Consider the following 16,173-nt stretch of genomic DNA (forward strand, 5'->3'; position numbering starts at 1 on the left):
GCAAGATTCAAGCATTTTCATGAATCGTAGTGCTCAACTAAAGCATGGCTTTGCTTTTGTGTGCGGCCATTTTATTCTCATTAGGTATCTCTCCAAAATAATAAAGGGATTGGATACTTAGCAATGAATAAATAAATGATGGGATGGATTACTTTAATTCAACCAAACTTGTGTACCTGGATTACACTCAAGAACAAAGCAAGACTTGTATGACGTGATTCACAAAAACAACGGCAAATTCTACAAATTAACCTTTGTTTGTTTGTCTTTTATTCAATGTCAAATCGAATTAAAGAATCCAAAGCAAAAGCCACCTTCTGCGTCTAAACAAAGCCCTCATTAAGTCTTATCTTATCTGTACGGTACCTATCAAAACCCACTATCAAATCTCTCTAACTTTACTATTTAATTGAACCTATGGCTTCTCAAGTTTCAACTCAATCATTGATTTCTTGAGATTTTAAAGCATCTATTAAAGAGTAAAAGAATAGCTTAGTCTTAAAGAATTTAGCTTTACTTGAATTGGTAAATGGGTTTTTGTGAGAAACTAGGCTCTTTGATATGGGTGTAGAACTGTGCAGCCAGCTTAAATTAACTCACTCACACCCATAGACAAACAGATTGAACCGTGGACAAATAGTTGAGGATGGAATTAGTAACCTGGATTTGGTGTTTGGTTTTATTTAATTATTATGGCCACACTGCATCAAAGATGACAGTTGACAAGTTAACCAGATAAGACATTTTCTGTTGAAAATGGATAGTAAATGATTAGTTTTCTGGATAAATATGATAGAATTGAAAGCTCATGGTGACTTATAGTCCATAAAGTTTTTCTTTTATTATTAAGCGCCAAAATGCCTATGAGATTTTTTTTTTTTTTTTTTTTTTTTTTTTTTGTGTGGTATAGACGATATTTGATCAATGTCCCTTATTTGATCACAAGAGATTTTACCAATTGAATTAAGTAGAATTCACACACCCTATAGTAAAATTTGGCAGGCTAAGGACGACAAATACTTGCTAAACAAGGTTGAGAATTGCAATTTACAGCTACAGAAAGGCAATGCTTTGATATTCTGTGGAGGAATCGATTAGTATCTTCTTTGACAGCAGAGTAGTGTTACATTGACGACAACCATCACTCCACAAACTTAAGTCAAAAGAAATTAAGGGATGGCAAGCCTTCAAGTGCTGGCACACAAAACAATTTTTTCCCTTAACAAGCTAATGAAGTTGGTCACTACACTAAAAAGATCCTTAGATAGCATACCCTCTGAGCGATTTCTCATCTTTCTTTCAAGGAACCATTGTTAGACCTTCTCAATTCCCATGGTGGTAAGCAGCCTTTCAAGGGTGATTGTAGAAACAATGAAGACGTAGACAATTGCTTTTGCCTCATTGAGATAGAAGACAGGCAACTGAAGGCACTTCGTAGCCTCTTCTTCTCACTATCATACAGTTGGTAACTAGGGTCATGCCTCACAGCAGAGATCTTGAGGGCTTTAGGAAGTATGCAGTTGCATACTGAACCTACCACAAAGTAAATGAAGCTGATTAAATAGAATTACAAAAACATAATGGGTTATCACCTTAGGAAAAGAAAAGGCCAATCTCAAGTAACTAACAACTTAAAGTTGTCCCAGCAAAATATTGAGTGAATTTTAATATAGAGGTTACCATCATGTTGGAAATTCAACAACAGTTAAAGTCACATTGATTTGGAATATGTCCGCAATTCTCAAGGCTTAAATAGCAAAGTCATAGGAGGCTATGATAGCTGGTAAAATCTTTCATTAAGGCTTCTAATTATTATAAAACATAAAAGGTTCTTTTATGACAGTCTATAACCTCTTAATTAGTTTGTGGCAGAACTGCTTAGGGACAAAACATCTAAAAGGGGTCAAAAATAAAATTTGTTATGAATTTCTGTGCAAGCAATATGAAAAATCAATAGCTATATCAATGTGGTATGTTATGGGAAAAGCGAAGAGTACCTATTTTTGCCAGTCGATTTACCCATTTTGGAATTGATTTTCCAGTCAGCTTGTAACATACATCCTTGCAGAAATGATTGCAGTTCTTGGCAATTAAGTGATATGTATCACCATTATAGCTTGCTGATTGGCGCTCCATGAACTCTCTCACCTGAATAGGGTCCAAGCTTGTAGTCCCAATAAAAATCGACTTCCTGAACTTGAAGCCTGGGCATTGCCGAGGTTCAACCTCAAAAACACCACTTGATGGGTAGTCATGAGCTCCAAATGCATATTCTAAACCATGAACTGTACAGTGTAATTGGGAATATCAGAAAATTTGGATTTCATTTGATAACCAAAAGTGAAGTATAGCTTTTATATGCCACAGGCTTTAATACCTAATTGCTACTCTGCTGTTCAATCACAAGTACTGCCCATAATAAATTTGCATCCCTATCTCATTGCATTAAGTGAAGGGCAGTCAGAAACCACCGCATTATGGGAGTGAGAGCTACAACCCAAGATGCATGTTTATTATCAATTATGATACCTCAGCCTTTTTCTTTTCTTTTCTTTTTTTCCTCCACTCCCTATAATGTTTGACTTTCATAATAAAAAGAGAGAATGGTTCTACCTATTGGTTTTCCAAAGTTTTTTTTCCCCGATGAGTTATTGCGTTGACATCTCTAGTTCAATGAAAAGCAAAATGGACCAAAAAATTAAGTTAATTTCTTCTTACTTCTTCTTCTTTTCTTTTTTTTCACATCATGTGTCCGAGTGCGTGTGCATGCATGCGTCTCATGTTAATATGAAAATATCTTACTTTCCCATTTTCTGAATTGAGAATGTACCACTTAATTAATTTAAAACAGCAAGGAGTCAAATCCTCACTCCCTTCCCCACCCCCTGCAACAAATTTAAAAACAGATACTGTCTCATAATGTTTTAATGTAAGAAGCACATGTAGACTGACAATCTATCCCTCCAATAATAGTACCACTGATTTGACCACAGCTAGCATAGACAGATAGCTAGGAGAGAAAAGTAAATAAAGACAGCTAAGCATTGCATCACGCTTAATCCAGGAATAATTCCAACTATGATTCATTTTAATTGAAGACACTATAAGTCTGGCAGGTGTTAAAATTATCCATAAAAACAACTATGCTTACCTTCCACACCAGAGTGAAAGATACCAAAGCCTGCCCAATAGACATAGCCATTCATGGGAGTCAAGTCGTATACATTGAGATAGACTGGTGTGTTGCCTGGACCATAGCTAGTTGACTTCATCTTAGGAAACACACAAAAACGGGTGGCTGATTTGCTTTTCAAACGAATAGGCATAATGGATTTCCATCCTTTCTTTGATCTAAACTTCATGTTTCCTCAATGGTAAAATAAGAAATTAGCTGACACCTGTCTCCAACCTGTGGCAAATACAAAAGCATCAATTAACAAAAATCAAAGAAAAAAGAAAGCAAAGGAAAACATTTAAAGAAAGGGGTAAAGGAGAACAGTTATTGGATATACAAGCTATGATTTACTCTTCTGCAGTTCAACAATTCTAAAACAACTAAATCGTTTTCTTTATACAACTCAAGATAACATGACCTTCTTTCTCATAATTTACATCCATTAATGTAGCTCAAGGAAATTACGTTTCGTGAAGGTAATCAACTCTTCATTACATGTTATGTTTCAGTTCAAAGTCATCTTAAAAAGGTGTTATGGAATAAATCCTACATGCTGAAAATATTCTTGTAGGTCATTTTTCTTATTTGAAGAAAACTAATACTAAAAAATATACATGGAAAAGAAAGAGGAAGGGAACAACAGGTAAAAAAAGAAAAGAAAAAAAGAAGTAGAAGAACCTAACAATGCTTAATTCCAGAAATCAATAGAGGAGTGCAAGCCACTAAAATAATGAGGAAGAGTAGTTAAAGTGTAAAGTTGAATTAGAAGTGAATCTTTGTGCCTTCAAAACTTGATCAGGACAACAAACCAGTTGATTTTGAAGATTTTGCTAGATTTGGAAAGCAACACTCCAAGATTTGGGATTCTAAAGAATTCAAAAGTTTTACTATGGTGTTAGTCCTCTTCAATAGTTGCTTGATGGACATATTTCTTAAGCCCAGTTTTTATCATTGTTTACCCTTAAAGTTAAGTTATCAACTAGCATATTGGAGCAACATAATCAAAGCATCTTGGCTCCCAGGATTCTGAATCTTTCTCAACTGACCTACTACATCTTAAGACATCCTTTTCAACTTCAGCTTAATTGGTCATTTACAATCTCTAACTGTCAAATTGACATTAATTAAAGGATAACAATACATAATGCCATGTCCAGACTGTCCAAACTTTGATTCTATTTTCAATGTGGGTGTTTAGCTCACAATACCAAGTAAGGGTTTCTTTTTAATTTTATATTTAGAGATGGAACCATTCAGAAGCAATAATATTGTAGTTTAAGCTTCTCTTCAGGAGATTGAAATAAAAAATAGAAATTCTGTAGACTTATCAACACATAGCAACTATCAGCATCAAAGAAGTTGACTTTGCTTCTAAAGAATTAGTTACAGATCAGTTTCTTCAAGGACAATGATAACATCCTGAGGGAGAAAAAATGGTAAGTCAATTCAAGACCTAAACAACTTCTTATTCAACTTTGGAGTTGGCAAATAAAATGTTTACAAGTTTAAACCACAACACATATGGCAACAAATTAATTCAATAATGTGTACTTCAAATGAACCCTAACAGTTCAGGAACTTGGCTCATGTGTTTTAGGTAGATGTCATCATGACTAGGAAAGAAACTGATCTCTCATTGCAAAGCATAATGTTACATGATCTGTAATAGCAGATATCTTATCAGAAATTAAAACTTCATATCCATACTACTGATAATTTCATTAAAAGACCCAATCTTCCTAATGGAAAAGAGAAGATTTGTTCACCAACAATTTATAACATAATTACAACTTCAAGCACAGCTACAGCATTTTCACGGTAAGTGCTGAAATGACCAATTTCATCCTAGTAAACCGGAATTGCAGCATTAATTTCAAAAAGTACAAGGAACATTTTTATTTTGTAATTTAGAAAAAAGGGTTAGCTGTAGAACAGAGAAAGAATTATTCCAGATCTAGTTGACTAAATTAAACAATAAAGCAAAAAATATAGTAGGAAAAAGCAAAATGTTCAACCTCACCTTCAGAGTTACAGATCAGAGATATAAGAATGATAATTGTAGATGTTGAAACTCAATAACAAGAAACAGAAATTTTCATTTTAATTACTGAGAAAACAAAGGAAAAGATGAGAGAATTTGGCATATTACAACAGCCACTTACTAATGCCAAACCATTACAAGAATCCACAGTTCCCATATCTTTTCTCCAAACTTTCTCAGCAACCAAAAGGCCCCAATATGAAGTTTTTGATAAACAAAGACGCAAAAGAAGTCCAAACAATGTGTATGCAAGACCAACCCAGAAGACAAGAAGTTGAAGAAAAGAAAAAGACAGCATTTATTATTGAAGGAAACAAAGAGACTCACAGATTTCAGAGAGGATGTGCATTACACTTTGGAGCCCAAGAAAAGAGACTTCTTTAGCATTTCAAAATTTGCTTGCAATATATTTCAGAGCAGTAGTATCATCTGCAAAAGGCAAGGCCTTTGGTCTGGTCTTCCTCAAAGAAAACACACACTCATTCCTGAATTCTGACTCAACAAAAAACAAAGGAACAAAAGTTAAAAAAAAAAAAAGAAGGGCTATCTAACTAAGCCCAGACTTGGAAGTTAAGACCAACTCTCTCTCTCTCTCTCTCTCTCTCTCTCTCATTGTTTTCACTCCTATACATTCAGCGACAAAGTTTGGGATAGTTTTGGTTAATTTAGTTTGGTTTTTTTAGTTTTAGTTTCAGATATAAGGAAGTACTGTCGAAGTATAATCATAATGTTATAGTCTGTTGTTAATTGTTATCATGTAAGACAATCTCATTGTATTTATTTTGAGCTCACCCATCACGTTTCTATGTGGGTCTTAATTCTTAATTAATTACTTAATTAGCCACCTGATTGGATTGTGTAATCATATTCTTCTTTATGTCTTTTTTTTTTTTCTTTTTTTTTTGATGGGATATGTCTTTTCCTTTTTGATAGTATACTTAATACTTCTATTGAAAGTTTGGAATCATATTCTTTAGAATCCAAAGTTCTTGCACTTTTTGAAATGCACCTGTAGCACCCAAACCCAAACCCAAATACAAAAAAAAAAATATATATATATATATATATATGCTTACAATTTACACATGGAACTTTTACACTTTTACAACTTACCTTCACAACTATAATATTTTATTATCATTAATTCACTCAAACACTGGTGGTGGCTTCACAAATTTTTCTCAATGTATTTCTTAATAAGCATAAATTATATAATCTAACAAAAGGAGAAATTCATATGCTGACAACAATAATAAAAAAACACACAAATACATAAAGTTTACAATTACCTTTTACGAGTTTTCATATTTTGAAATAGTCTCATTATCAATACTACAAGTTACATCTCTTTCAATGTATACAACCAAACAATCATTCATCCACTAAATATAGAACAAATTATGAAGCAAAATTTAATTTTATTGGCATAAGAAAAACTGGGAGTGTTCTCAAAATTTTTTTGAAAGGTAGACAAATAAAAATTTTTAAAATTATATATATAAAAATAATAATTTCAGGTCAGGGTGGTCCCTAAAGGTGGCGCCACCCTTGTCAAACACAACATCATTTTTTTGAAAATTGAGGTTGTAAATTGCAAAATTTGAAATTCTAGATCTACAAGGGGCCCAAATTTAAAGGGTGTAATGTGTATTCTAACCCAAAAGAAATATTAGAAATACATTCACCATGATTCATATGCGTACGTAGAGTGGTTAATCTTAATATTTTTAGATCTCGACCGTGAGATGTACGTTGATTTTACGTTTTGATATAAATGCATGAATCTAAGTAAATTTTATGGAATGCATTGCATAGGATATAATCTCTTTCTTTTAAAATAGTTAGCATGTGTCTCATTATGTATGCTGCTTGTTTATATATAATAAAGTTCCTAAATATTTAGGTGTAATAATGCTCATTGAAGGCTTGAAGCTATGAGAAAGTGAAAAATTAATGAGGATCAATTCCTAAAATGCTTGTCGAGAAAATTCCTCATGCTCTGAGCTTTAATAGCACATATAAGCAATAATATAACACAATCACATTAAAATTAATCACTGTACATCAGTGTAAAAGAATGAGCTGGGAAAAGCCACACTGGTCCAGCTCACATCAAAATTACACTCTGGTGCTAGCATTTATGGCATGGGAAAGAGATTCATATGAATCCTCAGTTCTATTATACATGTCTACAGCCTTCGAAAGGAGAAAATATATTCTGTTTTTGGTGCATACATCTTCTCTCTCACATGAGAGTAGATCCCACAAGCCTCTCTCTCTCATAAGAGTGGATCCCATACTTGTGGGGTCCACCCTCATATGAGAGGGAGAATATATGCACCAGAAATTCCACACACCACCTCCTTCAAAAGACACAACACAAATGAGTTTTCTATTTCTTATTTTATAAAAATCCAATTAATTGATGTTCTTTTGACATTTGTTAATAAATTATTTTAGAAAAATTCTTATACAACTTTTATGAGAAATATAAATAATTATAAAAAATAGTTTTTTTTTCTTTCTCCATAAAAGCTCTTTAAAATAGTTCACTAACCAATGCTTGTAGTTGTAAGACATTCATTAACAAAATCTTTCTAAAAATGTTAAGAGTCTGTTTTATTTAGCATTAATTTTCTGTTTTCATTAACTTTTGCGATCCGCTGGGTAAATATATATTTCCCTCCAATTCCATCACAGAAATTATACAACCTTTAATTTCTTTCATATATGCATAGAATTCATTACTTAGATCCATCATGATCCATAGGCTGTACATACATCAATATCAGTCAAAGTGACATCCAAGAAAAGAAGATTGGCACAAAACAGAGAAGATATATTTCAGGAAAGTTCAGCATAAGTTTCATTGAGCAGATGTGGAAGGAATTTGTGTCCCACGTGCATTTTCTGAACAATGCAGTCCCAACTATAATGTATCATGTATCAACTATCAACCCGCATTTAAGTTCACCTAAAATCTGACAGATTTTGAATATAAAAGAAACATCTTTTTTGAGGAAAAAATATAAAAGAAACATATTTATTTCTCATATATATAGACACATCACACACACACAAAATGACTTAAGTATATGTGTTAGTATCATGAGAAATCAAGACTCAATACTGTTGATGATAAAGAGATCGGTGCTGACAGGGCATAAAAAGTATTTATACATATATACTGTTGTAAAACTTGAGAAGTACATTTAAAAAATAAAAAAGAGGTATTATTGAAATATTGATATTGTTAGCTAAGTGGTGTCATATTAAACTGAATAATAATAAGGATAAAGTTTAGTTATAAAATTAGTTGTAACCTTACTAAATATATATATATTTTTTTTATTAGAGGTAAATTTTGACAAATCTACCATTAGATTACATCTTCTTTTTATATCCTCCATGCTTACAAAATTTTTATAAAACTAAAGATTAATAGCTATGTTATCAATAAATTGTTTAAATTGTAAGTTTTTGTAGTTTAAAATTATGCATAAAATATAAGTTTATAAGTCATATAGTAAATAATATTTGATTGACACAAAATTTAACGTGTATTAAGAGCGTAAAGAAAATGCAATGCAATGGTTAAATTTTCAAAATATGTAACAATGTTTATTTTATTGAGTAAGGTTGTAGTTTTGGGTTACAATTAATTTTGTAACTAAATTCTACCTTAATAATAATATGAATGAGTGGTTAATATAATATACTCGAACCAAATCCATCGACTTAAGCTTTTGGGTTAAGTAATGTTGTCATATGTTATATTAACCCTCCAAGTGGAGATGGTATTAAATAATACCATGTCAGTCATATCAAAATTCAATAAATGAAAAACATGTGTGAAAAAACAACTATCCCACTAATAAACTAAGGTCTTAAGGACATGTGTTAGTAGGTAATTATTTACTTATGTTTGCACAATGTATCATTTGATATAAAATGCATTTTTCTGCAACTGGAGTCTTCCCAAAATGTTATCTCCCAATATTAACTGGTACCATAACCAAAATTTGCTACCTAAACATTTTTATTTATTTATTTATTTATTGAAAATTTGCTAATTGGTTTGTGGATTTAATTATTAGGAAGAAAGGTGTATCGTGAGTCCCTTACAAAATTTCTTCAATTAGGACTATAATTTTTAATGTTATTGTTATATACGAGGTAGAGAATTTTGATGGAAAGAACAATTTCAACATATGGCAATACAAAATTATTGGTGTTTATAAATGATTATAAAAAAATACTAGGTAATTTGTAAATTTTGGATGTCAAGATTAGGGATAAGGATAACGTTCTCTTGATAACATACTAGCTTGTATTCAATGCATATGTATGGATGCATTTAAAAATAAACAATTTTTTTTATCATAAAAATATACATAATTTTTCAAATTATTAGGAAAAAATAATTGTAATTTGATACATGTTAAAAATCATGCCTAAGTTTAATACTACTTATGATTATTTTTATTCTAATTTTAATAAGATAGAACATGTGATGATTTTTGTTGTATAGTGATTTTTGTGGGTAGATATATGATTGACTTTGTTTTTTATTTATTTTTTATAGTTCATTAATATTAGATTCTTAGACCTTCTCAAAAAAAAAAAAAAAAAACACAACAACAACAACAACAATAACAACTTTTAGTTCTTTGCATTCATTAACTCACTTTTCACAAAGATTAAAAAAACTTAAGTGGACACATGACACAAAATTAGCTCAAAATTCAAATCTAATTTGGAACCCAATTAGATTTCCTATCAATTTTGACTTTATATATATATATATATATATATATTTCATACATGTTAAAAATCATGCCTAAGTTGAATACTACTTATGATTATTTTTATTCCAATTTTGAATAAGATAGAACGTGTGTGATGATTTTTTTGTGTGATGATTTTTGTTGTGCGGTGATTTTTGCTAATAGATATATGATTGGTTTTGTTTTTATTTTTATTTTTGTAGTTCATTAATATTGAACTCTTAGTATTTTGTATTCATTAATTCACTTTGCACAAATATTAAAAAAAAAACTTAAGTGAACACATGGCATAAAATTATCTCACAATTGAAATCTATATATATATAATTACGTTACAGTTATTCCAAAAAAAAAAAAAGATAATTAACTAATATATCAACTGATTTTTTGTATAAACATAATCTCAGATCTCTTATTTTATCATCAAAAATTTTATTAATTGAACTACCTAAACCAACCACTTGAAATTAAACTGCTCGTTAATTTTTATGATTTTTTATTTTATTTTATCTCATCTCAAATTAATAAATGGAAATATAAACAATAATTAAAAACAGACTACTGAGTACTGCCTAGCTATTAGTAGAGAGACCTTTATTACCATAGGTCTCAGACTCAGTAGTCGACTCTATAACCAGTATTACGATTTAGGAACCAGACACGACCACGAAGGACCTAATATTCGATGTTAACGTGTAAAAGAACAGCAAATACATTCGGTGGGGCCGTAACTAAACGACAATATTTTTTTCCGAATGGTATAGTGAAAACGATTAACATGTCACATAAAAGGTCCGAACTTTTCCCATGCTGTGTCTTGTAGGCTATGATCACATGGAGACAACTGCGTTTCACAGTAATTGGGACCCCATGGGGCTCATTGTAGTATTTGACCGTAATTGAATTATGAATATATGAATTGACTGTGAAATCAAATCATTCATCTATTCTGGAATCCCTCTCCCTGTGTGTGTGTGTTGATACTTCTCAAAAAAAAAAAAAAAAAAAAAATCATTCATCTATTTTTACTACATACAAACAAAATTTCACAATTTTTTACTCAATAGTTGCTTTTACATGTTTTATTCATTCTTATTTGAGTTCATTACTTAAATCAGTTTTTGTTTACTACTATAATCTCATATGTAAACAATTAAAAAAAAAAAATTAGTCTATAAATTTTATCATTTTCTCATAGAAAGAAGCTAAGCTGTATTGTGCATATCTTTTTAGAAGTGCCCTACACAAGAGGGAGGAATTGTACTCCGAATCTATATATTATTAAAAACTGAAACATAACATTTAATGTTACTACACTCATGTTGAGCTATATTAGTTGCCATGTCATTACTATTATTTTTCCTGAATTTGTCATACAATTTAAAATTAGTTTTCTTAAATTTAAAAATACTAATAAAAAAAATAATTCTCAACCCTTTGTATTCCACGGTTATAATTTTAGATGGCAACTCTTTGTGTCCCATGGTTACAATTTTAAAAAGCAACCCTTTGTGTTCCACAGTTACAATCTCAAACGACAACCCTTTAGCTCCCTAACACCAGACTTTGGCTTTCTAACTCCTTCATCTCTTCCTCTCCTCACACTATATTAATACTGAAAAGCTGGATGATTCAGTTTAGGTATATTTAAATCACAGTTGCTCTTGACCTTTATTCTTGTGGCTGTCTGCATAATAGTTCAATGTAAGGATTAGATTAATAATGTTGTTCTTTTTTATTGCTGTTTTTTTTTTTAATTTATTTATTTATTTATAATTTTGTTACTACCTCTTTTGTGTTGTGGGTCATATATGAGTTTTTATGTATTTAGGTTGGGTATTTATACTGATATATAATTGTTTGTTTCTATGTTTAAAATTGATTTGGTTATTTTATTTTATTTTAATGTTTGAGATGGTAACATTATTGGTTTATATTGTGTAATCTGTGTGATAATGTTTTAGTAGTATCCGTGTGATAGTGTTTTAGTAGTATTCGTGCCTATAGAAATTCAATTGAATGATGTAATCTGTGCCTACAGAAATTCAATTTGCTAAGGTATTTTAGTAGTTAGCGAATTGAATTATAGAGTTTAAAATTCAATACTATACTTAGAACATGATACTTCTCCTTTTTTCTTGGTCTCCTCATTTAAGTGAATCCCTCCTTCATCATTGAAATCGATTTAAAATTCCTTCTATTAGCTTTGATTGTACTCTTGGCTATATCATAAAAGACAGTTTTTTGATATAATCTTTTTATGATAATTATCGTCATCTTTTTTGTAGTTGAATCAAAATAAGATTATGCTAGATCTGTATAATTAGTAGTTGTTGCATCTTCACCATTATCACAAGTTTAAGATAAAGATTACTCTCATCAATAGCTGCTACGTCTTCGTCATTGCCAAACTTGATCATCTTGACAAACTTTTTATTTATCTGATTGTATCATATTTATTTATTTACTTATGGATTTTATTTGATGGTTAGATTTTTGTATCTTTTGATATAAATTAACTAGTTGGTATGCTAGCCAAATCGCTTGCTTCTTCAGTTTTTTTTTTTTTTTTAATTTTTTTTTTTAATACTTTGCCTCCGACACTATCGTAATTGGTTGTCTATTTAATGGCACATTCTGTCTCCATTGATATATATATATATATATATATATATATATATATATTGTTTTGTAGGATCCAAGCAAAAAAGCGTTTAGGATGCTTGCTGTGTTATTCTCTCAATTTTTTTACAACATGAACAACTTGCGGTATTGAAGTAATTACTAAATATTTTATATCAATAGTTATTTGGTAATAGGTGTTTGACAATTTTAGAATATGAAAAGTTTTAGGTTAAATGGGTAACAACTTTAATTTTGTTAATTTTTGCTTTCTAAATTACTAATAGTGATTTATCATGTTAAATTGGTAGTTTATTTGTATATTAATCAGCTACAATGTTGTAATGTTATTTATTTTTTCTTTCTAATTTGTGAGGTTTAATTCAAATAATTTTGAATAAGTCCTCTGAAATCAAATTCAATACAAAAGAAATTTTGTTAGGGACTCTGTAAGGCTAAGAAGAGCTTGAAGATAATATAAGTTTTGGCCCCATATAATATACTTATATTGTGAGCTTCATTTGCTATAAGTTGTATTGTAGTAATTTAGATATGAAACTCTAGATGTAACACAAACAGCTAAAGATAACGACATTCACTAATATTTGTCTTTTACTTTAAATGGTATTTTGCACAATTACTTTGCATTTATTAGATTTCATTTTCAGTAATTTTTCTGTGCATTGCACGGGTTAGCAACTAATTACACAATAATTTTTTGTCCCTTTAGTACAATTCCAGTTTGGTGCCAGTGGGAGTACTAAATGAGTATTGTAGTTGTGGACGGGCCTCATGGCAAGAAATTAAAAAAGAAAAAAGAAAAAGAAAGAAAAAGCAATTTTCATTGTTCACCACTAATGCATGTCAAAGCCGTTGTCCTTGCTCTTGTATGATTGTGTATCCGTCAGCCTTGTGAATAATTCTGGGAGGTGATGTATCATGTATGTACAGTTTCTTTTGGTGCGATCTAAGTTAGGGGGGAAAGAAAAAAGGAAAATGTTATGACCTTATTGTGAGTTTGGGCATGTTTTAAGGTGGGGTGGATTTGTTGTGCGTCTAGGATTGCCCTTTGATTACAATTAGTGATACAAAAAATTTCACAATTGTTGATATAATATGTTGTGATTGGTATATATATATATATATATATAATAAAAATAGTAAATATAATGAGTTAATATGAAAGTGATGTTACATTAATCATAACTTATTACTTTAATAAATTATGAAACTATCACCATGCACATTTGATGTGATAGTTACTCCACAAGTATAAGTGTTTGTGAAGTGTGCGGAGTAAGAGGAAGGATTCAAGTATTCAAGAGGGAACTTCACATTTTTTTTTTCTATCTTGTATATAAAAAAAAAAAAATAAAAAAAAAAAAAAATTATGAAACACTTTTTTAGTGTCTTTACCATTGATACTCATTGGATTATTGAGTTAAATTTCCCTCAAGCTCGTACAAAATCCTACCCATATGATTAATGATTTTGATTTAGTGGCTTATTTTCCTTTTAGTTGAACTTGTACCTAGTTTTTTCTCCCTGTCCAATAAAAATAGTGAGGCAACTAGCCGTAGCTATTCTTTCTAAGAGCGGGTATGTGATCATAATAATTTTCTTAGCAGTTGAGAAACCAATGCCGGAGGGGTCTAAACAAAGATGGGGGTCCCAAGCACTCCCTCAAGTGAGTTGATCATAACCTGATCTCAACCCCACCTAAAGCACCAATAGTATTAGGCAACGGGAGGCAATAATCCTCAAGCCGAATCCGTGTCACACTGTTACCCTGAAGATTCAAACTCAAATCTATTTCATATGTCATTCTCATGATCTATATCTTGTATCAAGACCCTACCCACTTTGGACCATGACTCTAGATGCTAGTTTAGTTGAATGCTTGCAATTTCAAAAACCTTATATTCTATAACAATATTGAAAAATAGTGTGGATGGATACAATACATAGAAGCTTCACTTTCAATCTTAAATTGGCGGAGTTATGATTATGAATTTGAACAAAAGAACTTGGCGCCCAAAAAATACACAAAGAAGATAATTGAATGGACCACATTGTAAGCTAGATCTGCATATGTAATACTTTAGGACAACTACACCTACAATAATATGGTGATGAACCTTAAAAAACGAGAGGCCCCCTAAGTCCCACACTCTCTGCAAATTTCTCATTATTATGTTTCGGTTTGGTCATGCCAGCTGCCAAAGATAAGATGAGCTACTATTATACTATGATATATTAATAATAAACGATGATGAGAAACAAGAAAACCGTACCTCACTTTTTGTTTATCCTTTTTAGGTGACATTCAAATCAAATTTGGGCCCAATGTGCATCAATTGCTTGCTTGGTCTGTCCAGACCAAATTGTATGGTATGTTAGGCCAGTGAAAATTTGAATGTCGTAGACACTTAGGAGTACTCCACTATTTACTCAACAATGGAGTATTTGGAAAGTCAAAAAAAGGAAGTTTATTAATTTTCAGTTTGGCTACTTTTGCACATTAATTGGGTAATAAATTGCCATTGCCTTTGGCCCAATTATGAGCCTCATGATTGGGTTTAGATTGATTTTGATTTCTCATCCTAATTGACCAACCCAGTGGTGAGTACAAGCCTAGGAATTCAATTACTTGTCCATGTTGTTGTACCATGGTTATGATGAGATAGTATCTTGTATATGTTGGATCCACAGGTTTGTAGTCCCTTTCACTTACCTGCCATGGTTTTCTGTTATTATACTCACATTTTCTCTTACGCTTTGTTTGTTTCAATATTAATATTTTTTGGAAAATTGTTCATTTTCCAAAGAGCATTTTCTAGAAAATTGTCTCATTTTCCAGTGTTTGGTAACGACCTTGAAAATGAGCTTGAGAATATTTTCTGGTGTTTGGTATGCAATTTTTTAAAAATATTTCTTGTATAATTTAAAACATGTATATTATGTAAACTAACTGATATAATCATTATAAATAAAAAACCAAGAATGAATTTGGTTTTCATACTAAAATTTTGATAATAGATACAATCAAAATTAATTAGTTGTCAAATTTTCATGATCTCTACCACTCATCTTGCTCATATATAGAAACAGTAATGTACACACACACACACACACACTCACATATATCAACCATTTTTCTATATATATATTTGACAGGGGAATACATTTTCAATAAGTATAAATAACAATAATTTTTAATTGTCTACTATTTTTTTGGTATACTAATTGTCTACTATGATCAACCACAAGTCTTCAATATTACTCTAAATTATGTATTTACATAATATAATATATAATATATCATCATTGCATAGTATCTACCAACAAAAAAAGTATTTGCTAATAAATGCAATTCTCCTAAACAATTATCATTCATTATATAATAATATTATTAGTCCATGATAAAGATTGTCCCATGTAAAAGCAATTTAGAGCAATATAGGTACTATGTTTAAAATTTTCATCTTTTACTTCATTCATCCTTTCTTCTTCTTCTTCTTCTTCTTCTTTTTATTTTATTTTATTTT

At 30.7% G+C, this 16,173-nt stretch overlaps 1 protein-coding gene across 1 annotated transcript; it reads right to left on the reverse strand.

Moving 5' to 3' along the window:
- Nucleotides 1-963: 963 nt before the first annotated feature.
- On the reverse strand, nucleotides 964-5,925 carry LOC115974291 (deSI-like protein At4g17486). The gene is made up of 4 exons (XM_031094566.1): nucleotides 5,544-5,925; nucleotides 3,152-3,409; nucleotides 1,998-2,285; nucleotides 964-1,533 (listed from the first exon to the last, which is right to left on the reverse strand). Exons 2-4 carry the CDS (start codon nucleotides 3,360-3,362, stop codon nucleotides 1,289-1,291), a joined length of 744 nt encoding a protein of 247 aa, XP_030950426.1. The 5' UTR covers nucleotides 3,363-3,409; nucleotides 5,544-5,925; the 3' UTR covers nucleotides 964-1,288.
- Between the last annotated feature and the right edge of the window lie 10,248 nt (nucleotides 5,926-16,173).

Source organism: Quercus lobata, chromosome 2, assembly GCF_001633185.2.
Source record: "Quercus lobata isolate SW786 chromosome 2, ValleyOak3.0 Primary Assembly, whole genome shotgun sequence".
Lineage (NCBI taxonomy): Eukaryota > Viridiplantae > Streptophyta > Magnoliopsida > Fagales > Fagaceae > Quercus > Quercus lobata.